We start from the raw sequence: 23512 nt of genomic DNA on the forward strand, positions 1-23512 counted from the left end.
TGGCTGAACCTCGTAAAAACTGTGTTTGCATTCTCTCTTCCCTTATCTCTTTACTTTTCGCACTACATTTCATTACTTAAATTGCATGTATGTTTGTTGGATAATTTCACACGAACTTGATAAGTAATTGGTTACATTTAGATAAAGGGACTAAGTGGTGAATAAGATTTCAAAGAATTTTTAAAATACCCAATTCACCCCCCCTCTTGGGATTACACCTTAATCAATAAACAATTTAAGACCTAACATTTCGAAGATCTCAATTTAAAAATTAATAGGCTCACATTAAAGAAATTGAAAAATGGATTTTCAAAAAAAGGACAAAATTTAAAGCTTAATGGACTTGATTAAAAATTTTGAAGACTTTAATTGTAACAACTCGCCTATTTTACCATAAATTGTTTTTTTTTTACCACATACATAATAACTCTAATATCCTACTAAACTGTTATAGTCATGATCAACTCGGAGCCATGGGTACCGAAGATATACCTATCATACATCTCTGATACCTAAGCAGCGGAAAACATAAATTACATACATGTCATACAACACCAGACACAATACCAAAGTTCTACTGAATCTGTCATAAACATATATAAACATCAACAAAAAGACCAAAAAGCATCTTAGGGTCATAACCCAAAAACCAATCTAACCCTAGCTCAACTACTTACCCTTTTGGCAGGGTAGTTCGGTCAACTTCTATTGCTGCAGAGCTCTATCTGCCCTTCTATCTGGATTTCCTAAAATATTTATAATGCTGGGGTGAGACATCTCTTGGTAAGGGAGATAAACTAATATTAATGTGTGGCAACATGAATATTATCGTACTTAAACATGAACTATACATAATATGCATATCTGATAAAAAACTAGCTGTATAAACTCTGAGAAAAACATGATTTATCATATCATCATAAATTTCATAATAAATATTGTACTAATTTCTATAATCATGTAAAAAATCTTCTATAATTGTACAATACTGAATTATTACCCAAGATGGATAGCTAACTAATGTCATGTATTACCCCCGACATGGCAGGGTTGTACAGCCCAAAGGCGGGACCTAGCAATTGCTGGCCGACCACGCTAAGTCAACATAAGTCTGTAAGTACGATGAGTTTGTCCCACCTATTATGGACTACCAGGGGGACTTCTGCTCTATACTGGAGCCACATCACCTGCCATCTCCCACACTCTATCTGAGATGTGTGGTAGCACTAACATAAACTTGAACTTATACGTATTGCTACGGTACCGTGCTCTGAAATACTAAACTAAGTCATCCTAGTTCTGATAACATATAGTACATTTCATATTACTAATACATAGCTGTTTCGTATTACTGAGTAATATTTGACATGATCATATTTTCATGAATTATAACATATCATACATAATTACGACATCTATGCCGATCGCAAATCACGACATCTATGCCGACTATGTCATAACATATAAATCATGACATCTATGCTGGCCATATCATAACATATAAATCACGACATTTACGCCGGCTATGTCATAACTTACTGAACATAAATTTTCTACACTATTTAACATAAAACTTAAACCATAGTTTCTGTACTGCTTTCATGATTTTTCTCAAAATTGCCATAACCTACTTATTCTGGAAAAATTATATATTCTAGTATAACATAATTTCATGGAAATCTATACTCATGCCACACAAATAGAATAATATTCTAAACATATAATCTGATATGAAATCATATTTTTTGATAAAATGTATTAAATCTATCTTTCTTGTTCAACAACAGTATTTTCAAACCTTGTACTATACATATATAATTTCTGAAAATAAATGTTGTATATTCATAAATAATTTCACAAAAAATGCTGACTTAATTTATCCCCTTACCTAGTTTACTGAGAAGCCCACAAATCTTACCAAACTTACTCATGTGTGTGTTCTCAGCTTAACACCCTGAAATTCCAATTTCCCAACAAATCAACATATACCAGTATAACACCTTCCAACACATTCCCCTCAGTCTAGAAACACCCAATAACTTATAAAACTTAAAATAACCAACTTACCCAAATTTTGGGATGGTGCCCAAATACTCTAAATCAAAATTCTGATCCGACAGTATTGTAGAGAATCTTCGCAGGAGTAACGTGATGACTTCCGGTCATCAAACCGATGAGAATCTAAGCTGAAAACCTAGAAAGAAGTTAGAGGGGTGAATTTTAGAGAGAGAAAGTGAGGTTGCATGTGAGTTTCTCGCTGAATCTCGATTTTAGGATATTTATAAAGTGCGGCTTCATCGATAAGACATGTCACCTAATTGACGAACCCAAGAAGGGAGTCCGTCAACAAACTCGTAACCTTCATCGACGAGCTTCAGGATTTGATATAATCTCCCTCGGTTTCTCCTCGTCGATGTTCCCAAGAGGCCACTCTTCGACGAATATTCCATGCTCGTCGACAAGTCTCCGTTGAGTCCCCTTGGAAAAATCCTTTTTTATTTCTTTCTTTTCCTTTATTATTTTATTGTTATAAATCTCTGGGTCTCTATATTCTCCCCTCCTTGTAAAAATCTCATCCTCGAAATTTGCTATCCATACTATACACCATACCGTGAGGAAAAAAAGGCTACTTATTTAATTACCTACCCTCACTTACGGCGGAGGAATACCGTGGTTACATATATGGTTCTGGGAGATTACAATAACTAAACAAAATTCTCCCATAACCAACCAAAATATAAACTAATACATGTATTGATTAACCTGCAAAAGAAACATTACTTACTTACCTGATCTTTTCTGAGTACCACTAGTCTCCACTAAATAGGTGCGAGTATTATTGTCGTATTTGCTCCTTGAGCTCCCATGAAGTTTCTTCCACTGCATGATTCCTCCATAGGACTTTTACTAATGGAATTTTCTTATTACGTAATTCGTGTTCTTTCTTATCCAAAATCTGCACTGGTGTTTCCTCATATGCCAAAGTATTACTGAGTTCTATCCTTGCATAGTTGATCACATAGGAGGGATCGAAGATGTATTTCCTTAACATGGAAACATGAAATACCTTGTGTATTCTGGATAAAGCTAGTGGTAAGGCTAACTGATAGGCAACTGACCCTACTCTCTCAAGTATTTCAAGAAGGCCAATAAACCTAGGGTTTAACTTACCCTTCCTCCCAAACTTCATAGCTCCCTTCAGCGGTGAGATTTTCAGAAACACATGCTCTCCTATATCAAATTCCAATTTTTGGCGGTGAGTATCAGCGTAACTTTTCTTCCAACTCTAAGTTGCATTGATTCTGTCTCTAATAAGTCGGACTTTATCATATGCCTACTACACTAATTCTGGTCCCAAAACTTACCTCTCACCCATTTCATCCCAGTATAATGGAGAATGGCACCTCCTACCATATAATGCCTCATAAGGTGTCATACCTATGTTGGCTTGATAGCTGTTATTATACGCAAACTCAACCAGCAACATATACTGGGTCCAACTACCCCTGAAATCCAACACACACACACATGCGCGTAACATATCCTCAAGGATCTGGATCGTCCTCTTTGTTTTCCCATCAATCTGAGGATGAAATGCCATGCTAAATGATAATTGAGACCCCATAGCTTCTTGCAAGATCCTCCAAAATCATGACGTAAAATGTGGGTCTCGGTCTGATACTATAGACACTAGCACACCATGTGATCATACTATCTCTTGAATATATAATTCTAATAGCCTGTCCATGGAGTAATTGACTTTAATAGGAATAAAATGAGCAGTCTTCATTAGTCTATCTATAATTACCCAAATCGTGTTCTGCCCATGCAATGCCGGCGGTAAACCTATCACAAAATCCATAGAAATATGGTCCCACTTCCACTTAGGGATGTAAAGTGGCTGCAACTGTCCCATCAATCTCTAGTGCTCAGCCTTCATCTGCTGGCACGTCAAACAATGCAGCACAAATTCAGCTATCTTCCTCTTTATACTACTCCACCAAAAAGATTTTCGAAGATCTCTGTACATTTTAGTATGGCCAGGATGGTCTGTATACAAGGACCTGTGTGCCTCCTCTAGGATTGTCATTCTGATATTTACATTTGCAGGCACGCACAGCCTAGTACAGAACCTCAAAGCTCTGTCATTTGAAATACTAAATTCCTCTCCCTGTGCATCTTGCATTTTAGCTATCAACTCTGCTAATTCTGCGTCATCCCTCTAAGCCGCTTTAATCCTTTCTTGTAGAGTAGGTTGTACCACCCAGTGGGCAATAAATGCCTGAGAATCACTCTCTACTAGCTCCACACCAAGCCTCTCCAAGTTCATCTGGATCAGGTGCTGAATTACTGCTGTTAACTGTGCTGCTTCTCCTGATTTCCAGCTTAGAGCATCAGCCACCACATTTGCTTTCCCTAGATGGTAACTGATGGTGTAGTCGTAATCCTTAATAAGTTCCAACTATCTCCTCTGTCTCATATTCAATTCCTACTACGTGAGGAAGTACTTTAAACTTTTATGGTCTGAAAATATTTCACATCTTTCTCTGTACAAATAATGCCTCCAAATTTTCAATGCATGAACCACTGCAGCCAATTCTAGATCATGGTAGGATAATTCTTTTCATATTCTTTCAATTTTATAGAAGCATATGCTATAAATCTACCCTACTACATCGACAAACATCTGAGCCCTTTCAAAGACACATCACTATAGATCACATAACCATCACCTCTTAATGGAATGGTCAATACTGGTGTAGTGATGAGCCTTTGCTTCAATTCCTGGAAGCTCTGCTCACAATTGTCATCCCATTCAAACCTAAGATTCTTTGTTGTTAATTGCGTCAAAGGCCCTAATAATCCTGAGAATCCCTCTACAAACTGACGGTAATAACCTGCCAGTCCCAAGGAACTCCTAATTTCCTGAACATTCCTCAGCCTAACCCAACTCACCACTGGCTCTATCTTGCTAGGATCTATTAAGATTCCATCTCTTGATATGATATGCCCCAGAAAAGCAACTTTCTCTAACCAGAATTCACATTTACTAAACTTGGCATATAATTTCTTTTCCCTGAGCATCTAAAGTACTAGCCTTAAGTGCGTCTCATGCTCCTTAAAACTCCTCGGGTAGATCGGTATATCATCAATGAAAACCACAACGAATTGATCTAAATACTAATGAAAGACTCTGTTAATCAAATTCATAAATACAGTAGGAGCATTCTCCAGTCCGAATGGCATGACTAAAAATTTATAATGGCCAAACTGAGTACAGAATGTTGTCTTAGAGATGTTCTCTGCCTTGACTTTTACCTAATGGTACCCAGAGTGTAGATTAATCTTTGAATAAACTCGTGTACCTTGAAGCTGATCAAATAAGTCATCTATACGAGGTAGATGATACTGGTTCTTAATTGTTACTTTATTTATTTCCCTATAATATATGCACATCCTCATAGTCCCATCTTTCTTTTTCACAAATAAGATTGGAGCTCCCCATGGTGATACACTAGGTCTGATAAAACCTTTATTCAATAAATCTTGCAACTGATGCTTTAATTCTCTCAATTCTACTAGAGCCATTAGATAAGGAGCTTCAAAGATCGATGCTGTCCCTGGAAGTAAATTGATAGAAAAATCTACCTCGTGGTCGGGAGGCAACCCGGGTAGTTCCTCTGGAAAAACATCTGGAAACTCCTTTACCATTGGTGTACTGACAAGCTTCAGTTCATTTTCTGCCACCTCCTTTACATAGGCTATAAACCCTCTGACATTCGTCCAGGAGTAGTCTTCTCACCTGTATAGCTGACACTAATTGAGGCGAGGAACACACCTATGACCCCACAAATCTGAATTCCTGCTTTCCTAGTGGTCCGAATATCACTTCTTTCAAATGATAGTCGATACTAGCATAGTTAGCTACCAGTCAATCCATACCTAGTATTACATAAAATTCATGCATGTCCAACACAATTAGATCAGGTGGTAACACTCTTCCCTAGATATTATTGGATAGCCTTTAAACACCCTACAACACTTTACCACTAACCCTATCAATGTAGCTATTGACAATTCAACATCTAATATATGTGTCTCAATACCAGACACTTTAATATATACCACAGACACAAAAGAGTGGGTGGCACCCAAATCAAATAAAATAATAGCTTGACATGATAAAACAGTGAGGGTACCTATCACGACATCGCTTGCGGTTTCAGCACCTCCCAGCGTCAATGCATAAACCCTCGCCAGGGCTACATTCCTCTGCTGGCCTCCATGGGGCTTTTAATAACCTCCCGGTAAGGTTTGGGAATAAGAGCGATACCAGGTGGTGTTGGTAAATATTGTACTAAATGTCTTGATCCACCACAACGATAACATATGCCTCTCCCGCTCAGAACTCTCCCAGATGTTTCTTTCCACACGTCTGACAGACTGGGTAGGTCTGCATACCTTAAGCCTCAAGACCCCTCGTCTCCTGCCTCTATCCTCTGCCGTAATTACCTATCCTCCGCCGTAATTACCTATCCTCCATGGGCCATGACTGGATCCCTACTGAAAACCTAAAAGTGTGGACCTCTTCTTTTGTCCCTGCTCCTCTACACTCATCTGCTCACTGGCCTCTGCCACAACTGCTCTCTTTATCAACTCAACAAAATCCTGCACTTTTAACACTGCTACCTGTTTATATATTTCACACCTCAACCCTCTTTCAAATTGTCTTTGTGACAACCCAAATTCTGATGAGATTTAAATCATAAAGAGGAAGAGAAATGGAAACAGTAATAGAAGGAAGAAGCCGACTTTGTCGACGAATGCGAAGCGTTCGTCGATGACATTGCACCTTGGGAAGGAATAAACGGAGGAAAAACATTAGGGACTCGTCGACGAATATAGGGGATTCGTCGATGAGGGCTTAAGAGAATTCGTTGACGAAGACTGAATTTTGTCAACGAAGAAATATCAAGAGAGGTTTTGAGCCGACTGAATTTCGTCGACGAATGACGTGGCTCGTCGACGAATCCAGTTCTATAAATATAGAAAATTTGGATTTTTACTTCATTATTAAGCAAGCTTTCCTCTCTCTTTCTTTCTCTCTCTCTCTCTCTCTCTCTCATCATTTTTGGGCCAAATTTACGCCGGATTGACAATCCGAAGTCACCACGACGCTCCTGGGGAAGTTATCTCCAAATCTGTCAGAGTGAATCGTTGGTGAAAGCAAGTTGGAAATCATCCCTGAGTCGAGGTAAGACTTTTTAAGCCAAATTTGGTCTTGTGATAGTTATAGGAAATGACATACATGCGAAAATACTGAGGTTTAATATTGGGAATTTTCAATTTCAGGGTATTAATCAAGAAATCCTATAGGGGTTAGACTAGGAAATTTTAGGGGCTTTCTCAGTAGTCAGGTAAGGGAATAAACTAAAGCAGTTACTTTCCATGCAAATTATTATTAATTATGAGTAAATTTATTTTTAGAAAAGCATATGTTATATTTGTATATTATAGGTGAAATGTACGTTTGGGAAATACAGTTATAATGTTGAAATGTATATGTATGTATGAGATGTAAGAAAATTACGATTTTAGAATAAGAAGTATGATTTTATACAGCACATGTGTGGCATAAATGTTATTTTACGTGAAACATGTTATGATATGAAAGATTTTATGAGCAAAGTATGTTTTCAAGTATTATGAAAAGATATGTTATGTTATGACGTTTTTGACGAATAAATGATAATTGATTTATTTTCAAAATGTATATACCTGAAATGATTTCGGCGCGAGGCCGTAATTATGTTATGTTCGGCACGAGTTCGTAATTATGTTATGTTCGGCACGAGGCCGTAATTATGTTATGTTCGGCACGAGGCCGTAATTATGTTATGTTCAGCACGAGGCCACAATTACGATATGTTCGGCACGAGGCCGTAATGATGTTATATATGATCATGTATTATCTGCTATCAGAACCCGGATGTTAGTTTAGTTCAGTTCAGGGGGGCTTGGTACCATAGCTTATAGATCAGATGTTTATGATTAGATTAGTGCTAACCACTCCACGAGGGGGTGGGAGATGGATAGTCGATGTGGCTTTCAGTAGAGTGTGGACGTCCACTTGGCAGTCCGGACTAGGATGTGGCGGGCCCATTGTACTTATAGACATATTTAACTCGGCAGTGGTCAGCCAACCATTGTCGAGTCCCACCTTCGGGCTGCACAACCTGTCATGGGGGGTAATACATGACACCAGCTAGCTATTCATCTTGGGTATATTTTCAAGTATTATCAGTATAACAGATGTTTACATGCGATATGATTTACCAATTATTATGAAATCATATGATTATTCAGTATGTTATGTTAAATGTCTACAGATATATGAAATGTACTGTATATGTATAATTACATTAAATATTCATATTGTCACACAGCTGTATTTAGTTTATTTTCCCTTACTGAGAAGTGTCTCACCCGAGCATTAAATGATTTACACTAGAAGGGTAAACGTTGAACTAGGATCAGAGGATTTTCGTTTTATGATCCTAGTGTTATTTTGACTTTTTGGAGATTGTATATAAGAACAGTATTTTGATGATATAGTAAACTCTGGTATTATGCTCTATGGTTGGATGATTGAGATTTTATACCTACTGCTACTTAGGTTTCCGCTGTGATTGACAGGTGTCCCCGTTACCCACGGGTTCGGGTTGGTTTTTCCATTTATTATATTTCATTTTATATTAAGAAATTAAGGGTTGTTACATTTGGTATCAGAGCCTAAGATACTAGGTTCTGTAGACTCTAGAGTGCAGCAGTAATAATACGAGAGTATAGGATAAAAGGGATTCGAGGTCTGGTTTTGTAGGCTAGATGCAGGACTTCTGTGGTGGTTTGTATGATTTTCCTAGGGTGACAATTCAGGAAAGTCATTGTAAACTATCGTCGGATTGGGTATCTAGGTTGCATGATTGAGCCTTGAATTAAGATGAGGAGAGATGAATCATCTACGAGAAAATAGCATATGAGTTGAGTGATATGTATGGTGAAGGGGTTTTGAGTTAAGTTATTTGTCTTTCAAGATGGACCTGGTGGCAATAGTGCCCACGCCAGTGGGAGTGAGGGTGCTAGACCCTCAGGCGCTGCGGGTAGTGATTCAGATGCTGTTCTACGCAGCATGGCACAGCAGGTTATGGTAGAAATTGCCAAGAGTTCGAAGGAACCGAGTGGTCCATCAGTAGGCCACGATAGTTCGATTAAGAAGTTTATTAAGATAAGTCTTCCAGCATTCTCAGGAGGGACAGATCCTGTAGTTGCTGAAAACTAGGTGCAGGAGATAGAGAAAATATTTACAGTGCTGCAGTGTTCAGAGGAGTAGAAGGTGTTGTTTGCCACCTATAGACTGACTAGGGAGGCCAAGAGGTGGTGGTTAGCAGTGAGACTTTTAGAGCAGCAGAAGACTATACATATGGAGATGACATGGGAGTGATTTAAAGAAATATTCTTCGACAGGTATTTTCTAGCCTTGTCCAGGGAGGCTAAGATTGAGGAGTTCTTGAATCTGAAGCAAGGACAGCTATCAATACAGCAGTACGCGGTGAGGTTCATCGAGCTATCTCACTTCGCCCCATACATCATTCCATATGAAGCGAAGAAGGTACGACAGTTTGAGAGAGGCCTGAGGAGAGAAATTTATTAGGAGGTATCGATTCTGAAGTTGTAGGATTTTGCTGAGCTAGTGGATAAAGCCATTATAGCCGAGATTGGTGAGCGATTGGAGGCAGAGGAGCAGAGGCAGAAGAAGAGATCCACACCTTCTGGTTCCCAGCAGGGGGTTGGACATGGTTCATGGAAGAGAGGTGGCTATTATAGAGACCAAAGACAGGGGACCAGGAATCGCGATTTCCAGGGTGTGCAGCCATCTCCAGCTTGTCCATCTTGTGGGAAGAGGCACTTGGGAGAGTGTCGTGCCAAGCTAAGTGTCTGCTACAGGTGCGGGGAGCTAGGACATATGATGAGAGAGTGTCCAACACAGATTGGTGCTGCTCCTGCTCCTAGACCTACACAAGGAGGTTACTAGGCGCCACGAGGAGGCCAGTAGAGGAATATGGCCCCAGCCAGAGTTTTCGCTTTGACACCGGGCGACGTTGAGGCGACCGGTGACGTGGTGACAGGTACTGTTAATGTGTTTTCATTTAAAGTTATTGCACTTTTTGATTCTGGTGCCACACACTCGTTTGTGTCCTTGGGGTGTGTTAAATTATGTGGGACGGAAACACAATCATTGGATGTTGAACTGTTAGTGGCAACACCGACCGGATCAGTAGTGAGATGTAGTAGGATGCTCTGTGGTTGTCCAGTTGATGTTTAGGGGAAGATTTTATCTGCTGATTTGGTGGTATTGGATATGCACGAGTTTGACATTATTTTCGGCATGGATTAGCTAATGGCTAATTCTACTATTATAGAGTGTCGTGTTAGAGAAGTGATATTCAGACCTCTAGGGTAACCAGAATTTAGATTTTCAGGGTCACGAGTGCAATCTTTACCTCAGATGGTCTCAGCTGTTCAGGCAAGGAGGCTGCTCCATAATGGCTGTTTGGGATTTGTGGCTTTTGTAAAGGAAATGTCAAAAAATGAATTAAAGCTTATTAATACGCCTGTGGTGAAAGAATTTACAAACGTGTTCCCAGATGAATTACCAGGTTTTTCGCCTGATCATGAAGTAGATTTTCCCATTGATCTACTTCCAAGTACAGCGCCGATTTCTAAAGCACCATATAGAATGGCGTCGACATAGTTGGCAGAACTGAAAGATCAGTTGCAAGATTTTCTTGATAAGGGTTTCATATGACTTAGTGTATCACCATGGGGAGCTCGAGTACTGTTTGTAAAGAAGAAGGACGGTTCTATAAGGATGTGTATAGATTACAGAGAGATTAATAAGGTGACCATCAAGAACAAGTATCCTCTACCCCGTATCAATGATTTGTTTGACAAGCTCCAGGGTACACGGGTGTATTCGAAGATCGATCTCAGGTCAGGTTACCATCAGGTAAAGGAAAGAGCGAAAAATGTATCGAAGATGACTTTTAGGACCAGATATGGGCATTATGAGTTTCTGGTTATGCCATTTGGTTTGACGAATGCTCTTGCGATATTAATGGACTTGATGAATAGAGTCTTCCACCAATACCTATATCAGTTTGTTATTATTTTTATTGATGATGTACTAGTCTATTCAAGGAGTTATGAGGAGCACGAGATGCATTTGAGGTGGGTTTTATAGATACTTAGAGAGAAGAAGTTGTATGCCAAATTCAGTAAATGTGACTTCTGGCTCGAGAAAGTTGTGTTTTTGGGGCATGTTATCTCAAGAGACGGAATTTCTGTAGATCCCAGTAAGATTGAGGCGGTGGTGAACTGGGCTAGACCAAGGAACGTCTAGGAGATTAGGAGTTTCTTGAGGTTAGCTGGTTATTATCGTTGTTTTTTCAAGGGGTTCTCAGCTTTGTCAGGACCTTTGACACGACTGACAAAGAAGAATGCTAGATTTGAATGGGACAATAGCTGTGACCAGAGTTTTTAGGAGTTGAAGCAGAGGTTAGTCACTGCGCCAGTATTGATCATCCCATCTGGGGGTGAGGGTTATACTATTTACAGTGATGCGTCCTTGAAGGGACTTAGTTGTGTGTTGATGCAGCATGGCTGGGTAGTGACATATGTGTCTAAATAGTTGAAAAAGTACGAAAAGAACTATCCTACCCACAATCTTGAGTTGGCTGCAGTGATCCACGCATTAAAAATTTGGAGGCATTATTTGTACGGTGAGTAGTGCGAGATTTTCTCTAACCACAAGAGCTTAAAGTATTTCTTCACCCAGAAGGTATTGAACATGAGATAGAGAAGGTGGTTAGAGTTGATTAAAGATTTTGACTACACTATCAGTTGCCACCCAGGAAAAGCAAATGTGGTAGCTGATGCACTGAGCAGGAAGTCTGGAGTATTAGCGTTGACAGCTATGGAGATCCAGCGTCCAATCATGATGGATCTCGAGAGACTTGGCATTGAATTGATAGAGAGTAATACTCCAGTATGTATTGCCAGCTTAGTGGTACAGCCTACTCTGTAGGGAAGAATTAAAGCTGCCCAGAAGGAAGATTTAGAGTTAGTAGAGGTGATTGACAGGGTGCAGAGTGGATAGGGAGAGGAATTCGGCATTTCATATGACGGAACTTTATGGTTCTGTTCCAGGCTATGTGTTCCTTCTGATATTGACATTAAGAGGACGATTTTAGATGAGGCTCACAGATCTTTATATACGGTTCATCTCAATAGTACAAAAATGTAGAAGGATCTGCGAAAGTTTTACTGGTGGAGTGGAATGAAGAGCGATATTGCCGAGTATGTACCCCAGTGTTTGACGTGCCAACAGGTAAAAGTTAAGCACTAGAGACCAGCGGGTCAGTTGCAGCCGCTATTTATCCCAAAGTGGAAGTGGGATCATATTTCCATAGACTTTGTTTCAGGGCTTCCGTCGACATCGCATAGTCAGAATGCAATTTGGGTTATAGTAGATCGATTGACTAAGTCTGCCCATTTTCTCCCTATCAAGATTAGTTATTCCTTCAGTCGATTGGCAGAGATTTACGTTCAGGAGATAGTTCGTTCTCATGGGGTGCCTGTATCTATTGTGTCAGATCGAGACCCGTGATTCACATCACGATTTTGGAGGAGCTTGCAGGAGGCTCTGGGGTCTCAGTTATCATTTAGTACGACATTTCATCCTCAGTTAGACGGACAGACTGAGAGGACGATACAGACACTAGAAGATATGCTTCATGCATGTGTATTAGATCTTGGGGGTAGCTAGACTCAATTTATGCTACTGGTGAAGTTCGCGTATAATAACATTTACCAGTCCAGTATTGGCATGGCACCATTTGAGACACTATACAGTAGGAGATGTCAATCTCCTATGTATTGGGAAAAGATGGGTGAGTGGCGAGTTGTGGGACCAGAGCTGGTACAACAGACATACGATAAGGTTCGGCTTATCAAGGAAAGAATCAGTGCAGCTTAGAGCCGACAAAAAAGTTATGCTGACAATCGCCACAGGAATTTAGAATTTGATGTGGGTGATCACGTATTTTTGAAGATAGCTCCGTTAAAAGAAGTTATGAGATTTCGTAAGAAGGGTAAACTTAGCCCTAGGTTCATCGGTCCATTTGAGATTTTAGAGAAAGTGGGACCGGTGGCCTACAGGCTAGCTTTGCCACCTTCATTATCCAAAATTCACGACGTATTCCACGTATCTATGTTGAGGAAATACATCCTAGATCCTTCTTATATTATCAGCTATAGTGAGTTAGAGCTCAGTGACTCGCTAGTCTATGAGGAGGTACTAGTGCAGATTCTGGATAGGAGGGAACAGGAACTACATAGTAAGAAGATTCCTCTGGTAAAAGTTTTATGGAGGAATCATGCGATAGAAGAGGCTTCTTAGGAGCTCGAGGAGTAGATCAGACAGAAATATTCATAATTATTTCAGGAAGTTTAAATGTAATTAGAAAATGTGAGTAAATATGTAGTTTTCTTTTGCAGGTACATGTAATGTTTTAGTTAGTATGTAACCAGAACTTGAGTTGTAACCACGGTATTCCTTCGCCACAAGTGAGGGTAAGTAATAAAACAAGTAGACCATTTTTCCTAATAAGGGATGATGAATTATGTGAATAGCAAATTTCGAGGACAAAATTTTATAAGGAGAGGAGAATGTGACAACCCGAATTCTAATGGGATTTAAATCATAAAGAGGAAGGGAAATGGAAACAGTAACAGAAGGAAGAAGCCGACTTCGTCGATGACATTGCACCTTGGGAAGGAATACACGAAGGAAAAACATCAGGGACTCATCGATGAATACAAGGGATTCGTCTTGTATTCGTCGGTGAGGGCTTAAGAAAATTCATCGACGAAGACTGAATTTTGTCGACGAAGAAATACCGAGAGAGGTTTTGAGCTGACTGAATTTCGTCGATGAGGACTGAATTTCATCGACGAGGACTAAATTTCGTCAACAAAATTATTGAAGGATTCTTCGACGAATGACGTGGCTCATCGACGAATGCAGTTCTATAAATATATAAAATACTTCATTATTAAGCAAGCTTTCCTCTCTCTCTCTCTCTCTCCCTTTTGGCTCTCTCTCTCTTTCTCATCATTTTTGGGTAAAATTTATGCCGAATCGACATTTTTGGGACCGCTATTGGGGAAGTTCTCTCCAAATCTGCCAGAGCGGATCGTTGGTGAAAGCAAGTTGGAAATTATCCCTGAGTTGAGGTAAGGCTTTTTGAGCCAAATTTGGTCTTGTAATAGTTATAGGAAATGACATACATGTGAAAATACAGAAGTTTAATGCTGGGAATTTTCAGTTTTTGGGTATTGATCAGGAAATCCTACAGAGGTTAGACTAGGAAATTTTAGGGGCTTTCTTAGTAGCCAGGTAAGGGAATAAACTAAAGCAGTTACTTTCCATGCAAAGTATTATTAATTATGAGTAAATTTATTTTTAGAAAAGCATATGCTATATTTGTATATTATAGATGAAATGTACGTTTGGGAAATACTGCTATAATGTTGAAATGTATATGTATGTATGAGATGCTAGAAAATTACGATTTTAGAATTAGAAGTATGATTTTATACAACGCATGTGTGGCATGAATGTTATTTTACGTGAAACGTGTTATGATATGAAAGATTTTATGAGCAAAGTATGTTTTCAGGTATTATGAAAAGATATGTTATGTTATGACGATTTTGACGAATACATGATAATTGATTTATTTTCAGAATGTATATACCTGAAATGATTTCGGCGTGAGACCGTAATTATGTTATGTTTGGCACAAGTCCGTAATTATGTTATGTTCGGCACGAGGCCGTAATTATGTTATGTTCGGCACGAGGCCGTAATTACGATATGTTTGAAACGAGGCCGTAATAATATTATATATGATCATGTATATGCTATCAGAACCCAGATGTTAGTTTAGTTCAGTTCAAGGGCTCGGTACCGTAGCTTATAGATAAGATGTTTATGATCAAATTAGTGCTAACCACCCCACAAGAAGGTGGGAGATGGATAGTTGATGTGGCTTTCAGTAGAGTGTGGACGTCCACCTGGCAATCCGGACCAGGATGTGGCGGGCCTATCATACTTATAGACATATTTGACTCGGTAGTGGTCGGCCAGTCATTGTCGGGTCCTGCCTTCGGGCTGCACAACCCGTCATGGGGGGTAATACATGACACCAGCTAGCTATTCATCCTGGTATATTTTCAGTATTATCAGTATAACAGATGTTTACATGCGATATGATTTGCCAACTATTATGAAATCATATGATTATTCAATATGTTATGTTAAATGTCTACAGATATATGAAATGTACTGTATATATATAATTACATTAAATATTCATGTTACCATACAGCTGTATTTAGTTTATTTTCCCTTACTGAGAAGTGTCTCACCCCTGAACATTAAATGATTTTCAGGAAATCCTGAGAGACCGGCAGGCCAGGGCCGCCATTGAGTGATTGGAGCTTCTCTATTAGAATGGTAAGCGTTGAACTCGGATCAGAGGATTTTTGTTGTATGATCCTAGTGTTATTTTGACTTTTTGGAGATTGTATATAAGAATAGTATTTTGATGATATAGTAAACTCTGGTATTATGCTCTATGGTTGGATGATTGAGATTTTATATCTACTGCTACTTAGGTTTCCGCTGTGATTGACAGGTGTCCCCGTTACCCACGGGTTTGGGTTGACTTTTCCATTTATTATATTTCATTTTATGGTAAAGGAATTTAGGGTTGTTACCAAGCTTCTTTGCCTTATCATGAATGATATACGGGATGAAGCGAGACAACTCTATGAACCTCACCACGTACTGTTGAACTGATTGTTGTCCTTGCTTCAAATTCAGGAATTCTTCTACTTTGGTGTCCCCCTGGTAGTGGCTGGAAAGTATCTATCGAAAAGAAACTCTCTAAATCAGCACCAAGTCATAGCTATAGGTATTGCCCTCTGTTCCTCTAATAGTTTTACCACAGTCCACCATCTCTCGACCTTTTTTGACAACTTATAGTAGCAAATAAGACCCTCTACTCTTCCGTGCACTACAACACTGCCAATACTTTCTTAATTTCCTGCATCCATCTTTCGGCGACTACAAGATCGACTTCTCCTGAAAATGCTAGAGGATTCATCTTGGTAAATTTCTCGATCGTACACCCGTGGCCTACAAATGGAGTTCCCTATTCCCTGGAGCTCCATGCAATCTCAGCCATGACTTGCTGAGTTACACTGCTTAATACCGCATTTGAATCAACTCCGCTTGCACCTGAACTACCACTCGTATGAGCACTACACCCCCAGGGTTCATCCTGGAAAAAGACAATAAATATGGCTTAAGGACCCTAGCCTTAAAATTTACATATCTAACCACTATCTTAACATCCTTAACTTAATTCAAGATTCAGTTCTACACTTTAGAAACACAACTTGAAAATAGTTTACTATGTCTTTTCTGAAATCATCACCCTAGGAAAAACACAGAAACCATCACGGAAGTCCTACCTCTAGACTGCAGAACAAAATCTCAAATCCTTTTTCCAATACTTTGGTATTGTTTCCGCTGCACTCTAAAGTCTACAAAACCTAACAACCTAGTCTTTAATACCAAATTGTAATGACCAGCCTATTTGACCATATATTGTTTTTTTTACCACATACATAATAACTCTAATATCCTACTAAACTGTTATAGTCATGATCAACTCGGACCCATGGGTACTAAGGATATATCTCTCTGATACCTAAGCAACGGAAAACATAAATTACATACATGTCATACAACACCAGACACAATATCAGAGTTCTACTGAGTCTATCATAAACATATACAAATATCCACAAAAAGACCAAAAAGCATCCTAGGGTAATAACCCAAAAACCAATCTGACCCTAGCTCAACTACTTACCCTTCTGACAGGGTAGTTCAGTGAACTTCTACTACTGCAGAGCTCTATCCACCCTTCTATATGGATTTCTTAAAATGTTTGTAATGTTGGGATAAGACACTTCTCAGTAAGGGAGATAAACTAATATTAGTATATGGCATAATGAGTATTATCGTACTTAAATATGAACTATACATAATATGCATATCTGATAAAAACAAGTTGTATAAACTTTGAGCAAAACATGATTCATCATATCATCATAAATTTCATAATAAATATCGTACCAATTTTTGTAATCATGTAAAACATCTTCTATAACTATACAACACTGAATTATTACCCAAGATGGATAGCTAGCTAATGTCATGTCTTACCCCCCCCCCCCCCACATGACATGGTTGTGCGGCCTGAAAACGGAACCTAGCAATGGCTAGCTGACCACGATAAGTCAACATAAGTCTGTAAATACAATGGGCTTGTCCCACCTATTCCGGACTACCAGGAGGACATCTACACTACACTGAAGCCACATCACCTGCTATCTCTCACACTCTATCTGAGATGTGTGGTAGCACTAACATAAACTTGAACGTATACGTATAGCTATGGTACCGTGCTCTTAAATACCAAACAAAGTCATCCTGAGTCTGATAACATATAGTACATTTCATATTACTGATACATAGCTATTTCGTATTACTGAGTAATATCTGACATGATCATATTTTCATGAATTTTAACATATCATACATAATTACGGTATCTACGCCGATCGTAAATAATGACATCTACGCCGGCCATATTATAACATATAAATCACGGCATGTACGCCGACCATTTCATAACTTAATGAACATAAATTTTCTGCACTATTTAACATAATATTTAAACCATAGTTTCTATACTGCTTTCATGATTTTTCTCAAAATTTTCATAACCTGCTTATTCTAGAAAAATTATATTATTCTAGTATAACATAATTTCATGGAAATCTATACTCATGCCACAAAAATAAGAATAATATTCTAAACATATAATCTAATCTGAAATCATATTTTTTGATAAAATGTATTAAACCTATCTTTCCTGTTCAACGGTAGTATTTTCAAGCCCTGTACTATATATAATTTCTAAAAATAAATGTTGTATATTTATAAATAATTTCATGAAAAATGCTAACTTAGTGTATCCCCTTACCTGGCTTACTGAGAAGCCCACAAATCTTACCAAACCTACTCCTATGTGTGTTTCCAGCTCAACAACCTAAAATTCCAATTTCCCAACAAATCAACATATACTAGTATAACACCTTCCAACACATTCTCCTCAGTTTAGAAATACATAATAACTTATAAAACTTAAAATAACCAACTTACCCAAATTTTGGGATGTTGCTCAAATACTCCAAATCAAAATTCTGATTTGGTAGTATTGTAGAGAATCTTCCTAGGAGTAACGTGACTGCTTCTGATCATCGAACAGGAAAGAATCGAAATCAGAAACTAAAGAAAAATCAGAGGGGCGAATTTTAGAGAGAGAAAGTGAGGTTGCATGTGAGTTTCTCGCTGAATCCCGATTTTAGGATATTTATAAAGTGCAGCCTCGTTGACGAGACACGTCACCTCATCGACGAGTCCAAGAAGGGAGTTCGTCGACAAACTCGTAACCTTCGTCAACGAGCTTCAGGCTCTGATATAATCTCTCTCTGTTTCTCTTTGTCAATGAGATACGTGTCCTCCTCGACGTTCCCAAGAGGCCACTCGTCGACGAATATTCCATGCTCGTCGACGAGTCCCTACTGAGTCCCCTTGGAAAAATATATTTTTTCTTTATTTTTCTTTATTATTTAATTGCTATAATTCTTTGGGTCTCTACATTAATTATGGGGGCCTGATTTTGAAAACCTAATAAAAGAAGACTAATTTTGAAATCAACTAAAGTTAAATAACCAAAAGGACTCAATTTTTGGGCTTTTAAGACTCAAACCATAATACCTAGCCTAAGGGAAGTTGGTTTTGAAATTACGGGGACTCAACTAATAATAGAGATTAATTTTACAACTAAAAGAACCTGGTTAAAATCAAAGGGACTCAATCTAATAACCCATTTTAAAACCTAAGAAACTCTATTTCGAAAGCTCGAGACTCGGATTAAAAATTTACAAGACTCAATTTCAAACCAAATTTTGACATTTTTTTTAGGGACTTGACTTCCTGAAATCGGAAGGACTCAATTGGGGACTTAAGGCCTCTAATTTTGAAAAAAAGGTTTCGTTCAGGACTCAAAGTCAGGTCATATTACACTGGGTTTTCTAAAGCAGACCTGGTTAAAATTGAGGTGCCTATAGGCATTTCTTACTTCTATATTCTAACAAAATTTATTTATTTTCATATTTTTTGAACTTTAATTTCAAGTTGTTGGTGTTAATCAGCCTAACATCATAAGGTTTAAGTATGTGATCTTTTGGCCTTCGAACATTACAAAAGCTACGATAGTGTTGCGACTAATATTTTGGCTATCATCATCTATCTTCTCATGGAATGATATATCTAGCTTTTTATGATCTTGCTCTCATGGTATTTTCCAAGCCATGAGTTTATTGTGGGCACGCTTTAAATTTTTGTGTAGATAACATAACTTTACAGTTATAGTGCATCTAAACAATTTGAACTCTTCTGTGTTATTAAAGTAATATTTTTGGATTTGTGAGAATTTTTTCATCAGTGGTTAATCAACATCAAAGAAAATAGTTATTCTATAAAAAAAAAATTTTATTATTAAATTACTCTTTTCTAGATATTTGATTTAATATGGGGGAGCAACATTTTGAATATTCAATTCATGTCATCTATTTTTTTTATGAATCTATTTCACTTAATTTCTTAATAAATCTATTTAATGTTCCTGTAGTATGTGAGTGTATAGGCTTTGCATGAAAGAATGGGCTTTAAATAATTTCGGAGGATTTTGTTGCTAATCAAAATGTTAATCCCTTTCTAATCTGAGCAAATGAACTCATATATATAGGTAGGGGCAAAATTATAACCGTTGGGGATACATAGGGAAATCTTTGAAACCCTAAAATTGTAATTGAGATTTTTATTTAAACATAGTTTCAAAGATTAGCTTGTAGATACACTCTTGTGCTTAAATTTGAGATATTCTTTACTTTGAGTGTTGATTGCGCATATTCACCATTGAACTTATTATTCGTACATTATTGGTTTGCTTTGATTATTACCGGTGCAAATTTTCTTGATTGAGAAGCATAATATTTGTACGCATCTTGTTTTGAATATTGGTTGTATTCCAGGCGTGGTATGAAGGGGCAGTAATCTAGCCCGGAAGGATTGGTTGTAAAGGTTGAGGTCAGCCCTGTGCTAATTGACCTGGTTGTATTCAGGTGCCTTTCTACCCGTTAAGTGAGTTTTAGTGTAATCCTTGTGATGGTGAGTCAAGGCAGGGACGTAGGCAGTTTGCCAAACCTTGATAACATTTCTGGTGTTGTTTCTCTTTACTGCTTTCCCTTGCATGCTTAATTAGATTATTTGCGTAGTTTAATTTCCGCTAAATATACATTGATTTATTTTATCCGCACTAATTTGACCTTAGGTTTGTGTAATATTGCTGCTAGTTGATTGACCTAGGGGATTAATTTTTAAACTACCAATTCACCCCCCTCTTGGGATTGCACCAAAGTCAACAACCATCACTACTTTATGAGTCTCCTTCTTCCACTACATTATTTGATTTTGAAGAACCCTCTTTATTTTATGCATTCCCCTTCTTCATTTTCGGACACTTCAATTTTATGTACCCTTTTTTTTCCGCACTTAAAACATTGTATGTCCTTCTTCTTCTTGGACTAGGACCGAGATTTATTGTTACTCGTTCCGCTCTGGAACTTGCTTTTTCCATGTTCCTGATTACTCTTCACCACAAGCCCTTCACCTTGTGAAATCTCATCACCGGGTTTCTTCCTCTGATGAAAACCTAGCAGAGCGCTTGTGGCCTCCTCTAAATTCAGGATTTCTTTTCCCCACGTTAGAGTTGTAACCATATTTTCATACGTATGAGGCGCAGGTAGGGAATTTAATAGAATCAACAATTTGTCTTCTTCCTTGAACTTCAAATCAACTGGCATAAAATCACTTATAATCTAATTGAATACATTGATGTGTTGGTTCAAATATGAACCTTCTGCCATCTTAAGCTAATACAATTTCTGCTTAAGATACAACTTGTTTGTCAAAGACTTGGACATATACCGACTTTCCAATTTCTGCCAAACTGCCACCAGAGATTTCTCATCCATGACGTGATCCAATATGTCATTAGCCAGACAAAGCCTAATAGTCGCCACAACCTTCACTTCCAATTCCTTCCAATTAGTTTTGTTCAAGCCTTCTGATTAACTTCTGTATAATGCCTTCACTATACCTTGCTGTACTAACATATCCATAATCCTCCTCTACCATAGTACGAAATTTTCCGATCCATCGAACTAGAAAACATCAAACTTTGTAGAAGAAATCCCATGAGCCATTGTAACCAATCGCTTTGATACCAATTTATTGTGCAAATCAATGCGCAGCGAAAAATCGAACCACACAATGCAACAACCAATGATGGACAATATAGAAAAACACAGTTACACAGATTATATGAAAGCAATAAAACAATGACACAAAAGATTTGCGTGGTTCGGCAATGCCTACGTCCATGAGAGCAAACGGTTGTAAGATTCACTATCTTGTGTCTAAAAGGACATTGAGTTACAACATACAACATTGTATATATAATAACCCTCTTCAAAACCCAGAGATTTTCCCCCAGAAACCCAACCTATTCAATTTCTCAATTCAAAATTTGAAAAGACAGCACTGAGTAATTGTGCAACAATCATCGATATAACTCTGCAAAGCCATCGGCTGATTTCTTTTGAACTTGAAACCATCGAGCAAAACCATCAACGGTTTATTCCTGAGAGCAAACAGTCGACGCAACTCTCTAAAACCATTGATTGTTTCTTTTGCACACCAGCTTCTATGTTTTTTGCATCATGTTTTCTTTATACATGTGTTTCACTCAATATATGAGCCACATATTATATTACAACAACTACACCAAATGCTAAGCAATTAAATATGAAAGCATGGTAAAAAACTTAACTCTCTTCCATAACAAACTAGAGGAAACTACTTGATTATTACAAAAGCCTAACCACAATTGCTTTACAGAAAGATGGAAAAATATTAGAAACAAAAATGAGTTTGAGTATACCTATGTCAAGAAGGACTTTAAGGTGAAATTGCATAAAAAAACATCAGTGGTAGACAAACTATTGACAAAATGCTGCCTGCTATACCATGAGCAGTGTTTTGCTCCCCAAATCATATTTAAAGAACTATTAGCACCATCAAAAGCTCTACAATTCCTTTCCTTCCAAATTATGGAAAACTTTTTTAAGATACTCTAGAGGCGGCATCATGTGTTCAGTTTTGGTCCATCCAATTTTTATTGAGTTAAATTAGAGATTATGCTCCTATTATACCTTAAGTAAAATGGAAAGACTTTTATTTAATTCTCATCATACTTTCAATTTTTTTTTAGATCTTTAGTACACTTGGTTATGATTTATTTACATGTTCCTAATGGTACAAATTTTTTATGTGGAAGACGGGATATTATGGTGTTAATTATTCTGCTAAGTTATCATGAACTAAAGCTGAATCTTAAAAAATAACAATTATAATAACCAAACAACGTGCAAAAAATTATATAACTAATTAACTCATGGTAATTTATAGAAAATCTAATAATTGAAAAAAATTGTACATACAATCAATCTGTATATAATATATATTAATGGATCATAGTAAAATGGAAAACATGACTAATTGATACCTTAGTAAAAGCTTCTTCTACTTTCATGTCCTCAAGTGGATGTTGATTTGAAGTCAAATGCCCTAGATCTAAGGTGTTTGGTGGAAGATTTTGGCAAAAACCAAACGCTGGAGGCTTTGATGCAAGATTTTGAACATTTTGAAATTCTTTGCTAGAATATGAAGTTTGTGGATGTTTTGAAGAACTTGGAAGATGATTTCTTTGAAGAATCAGTGGCTGAAATCACTACATATTATTCCTTTGAGGCAAGATTGGTGGAGGGTGATTAGAAGCAGAACCACCATTCCATTTGCCTTGGGAAGCCATGGAAGAGGGGAGAAGGAGAAAGAGGAGGGTGGAAGAGAAAGAGGAAGACAAAAGAGTAGGAGGAACATGACAAATAGAACGGAAGAGGAAGAGGAAGAGGAAGATGAAAAAGGGCGGGGAATGGGCGGAAGAGGAAGAGGAAGAGGATGAAGGAGGGGAACAGATGGAAGAGGAAGAGGAAGAGGAAGAGGATGGGGAACGGAAGAATTGTTTTGCATTGGAGTGAGGAGGAAACCGAAATAGCCTGATAA

The 23512-nt window shown here is 37.9% G+C and overlaps 1 protein-coding gene and 1 long non-coding RNA gene across 2 annotated transcripts in view; one reads left to right on the forward strand and one right to left on the reverse strand.

Annotated features, from left to right (window-relative positions):
* Positions 1–364: 364 nt before the first annotated feature.
* LOC131144176 (uncharacterized) lies at positions 365–23481 on the reverse strand. The gene is made up of 2 exons (XR_009133746.1): positions 22956–23481; positions 365–746 (listed from the first exon to the last, which is right to left on the reverse strand). It is a non-coding gene; the product is annotated as an uncharacterized LOC131144176 (long non-coding RNA).
* Positions 23298–23512, forward strand: part of LOC131144175 (glyoxysomal processing protease, glyoxysomal) — an 87517-nt gene continuing 87302 nt past the window's right edge. Inside the window, exon 1 of the mRNA XM_058092625.1 lies at positions 23298–23483. Within this exon, the coding sequence (XP_057948608.1) occupies positions 23365–23483 (119 nt within the window). The 5' untranslated portion in view covers positions 23298–23364. The remainder of the gene's footprint in view (positions 23484–23512) is intronic.

The sequence above is a fragment of the Malania oleifera genome, chromosome 12 (genome assembly GCF_029873635.1).
Source record: "Malania oleifera isolate guangnan ecotype guangnan chromosome 12, ASM2987363v1, whole genome shotgun sequence".
Taxonomy (NCBI): domain Eukaryota; kingdom Viridiplantae; phylum Streptophyta; class Magnoliopsida; order Santalales; family Ximeniaceae; genus Malania; species Malania oleifera.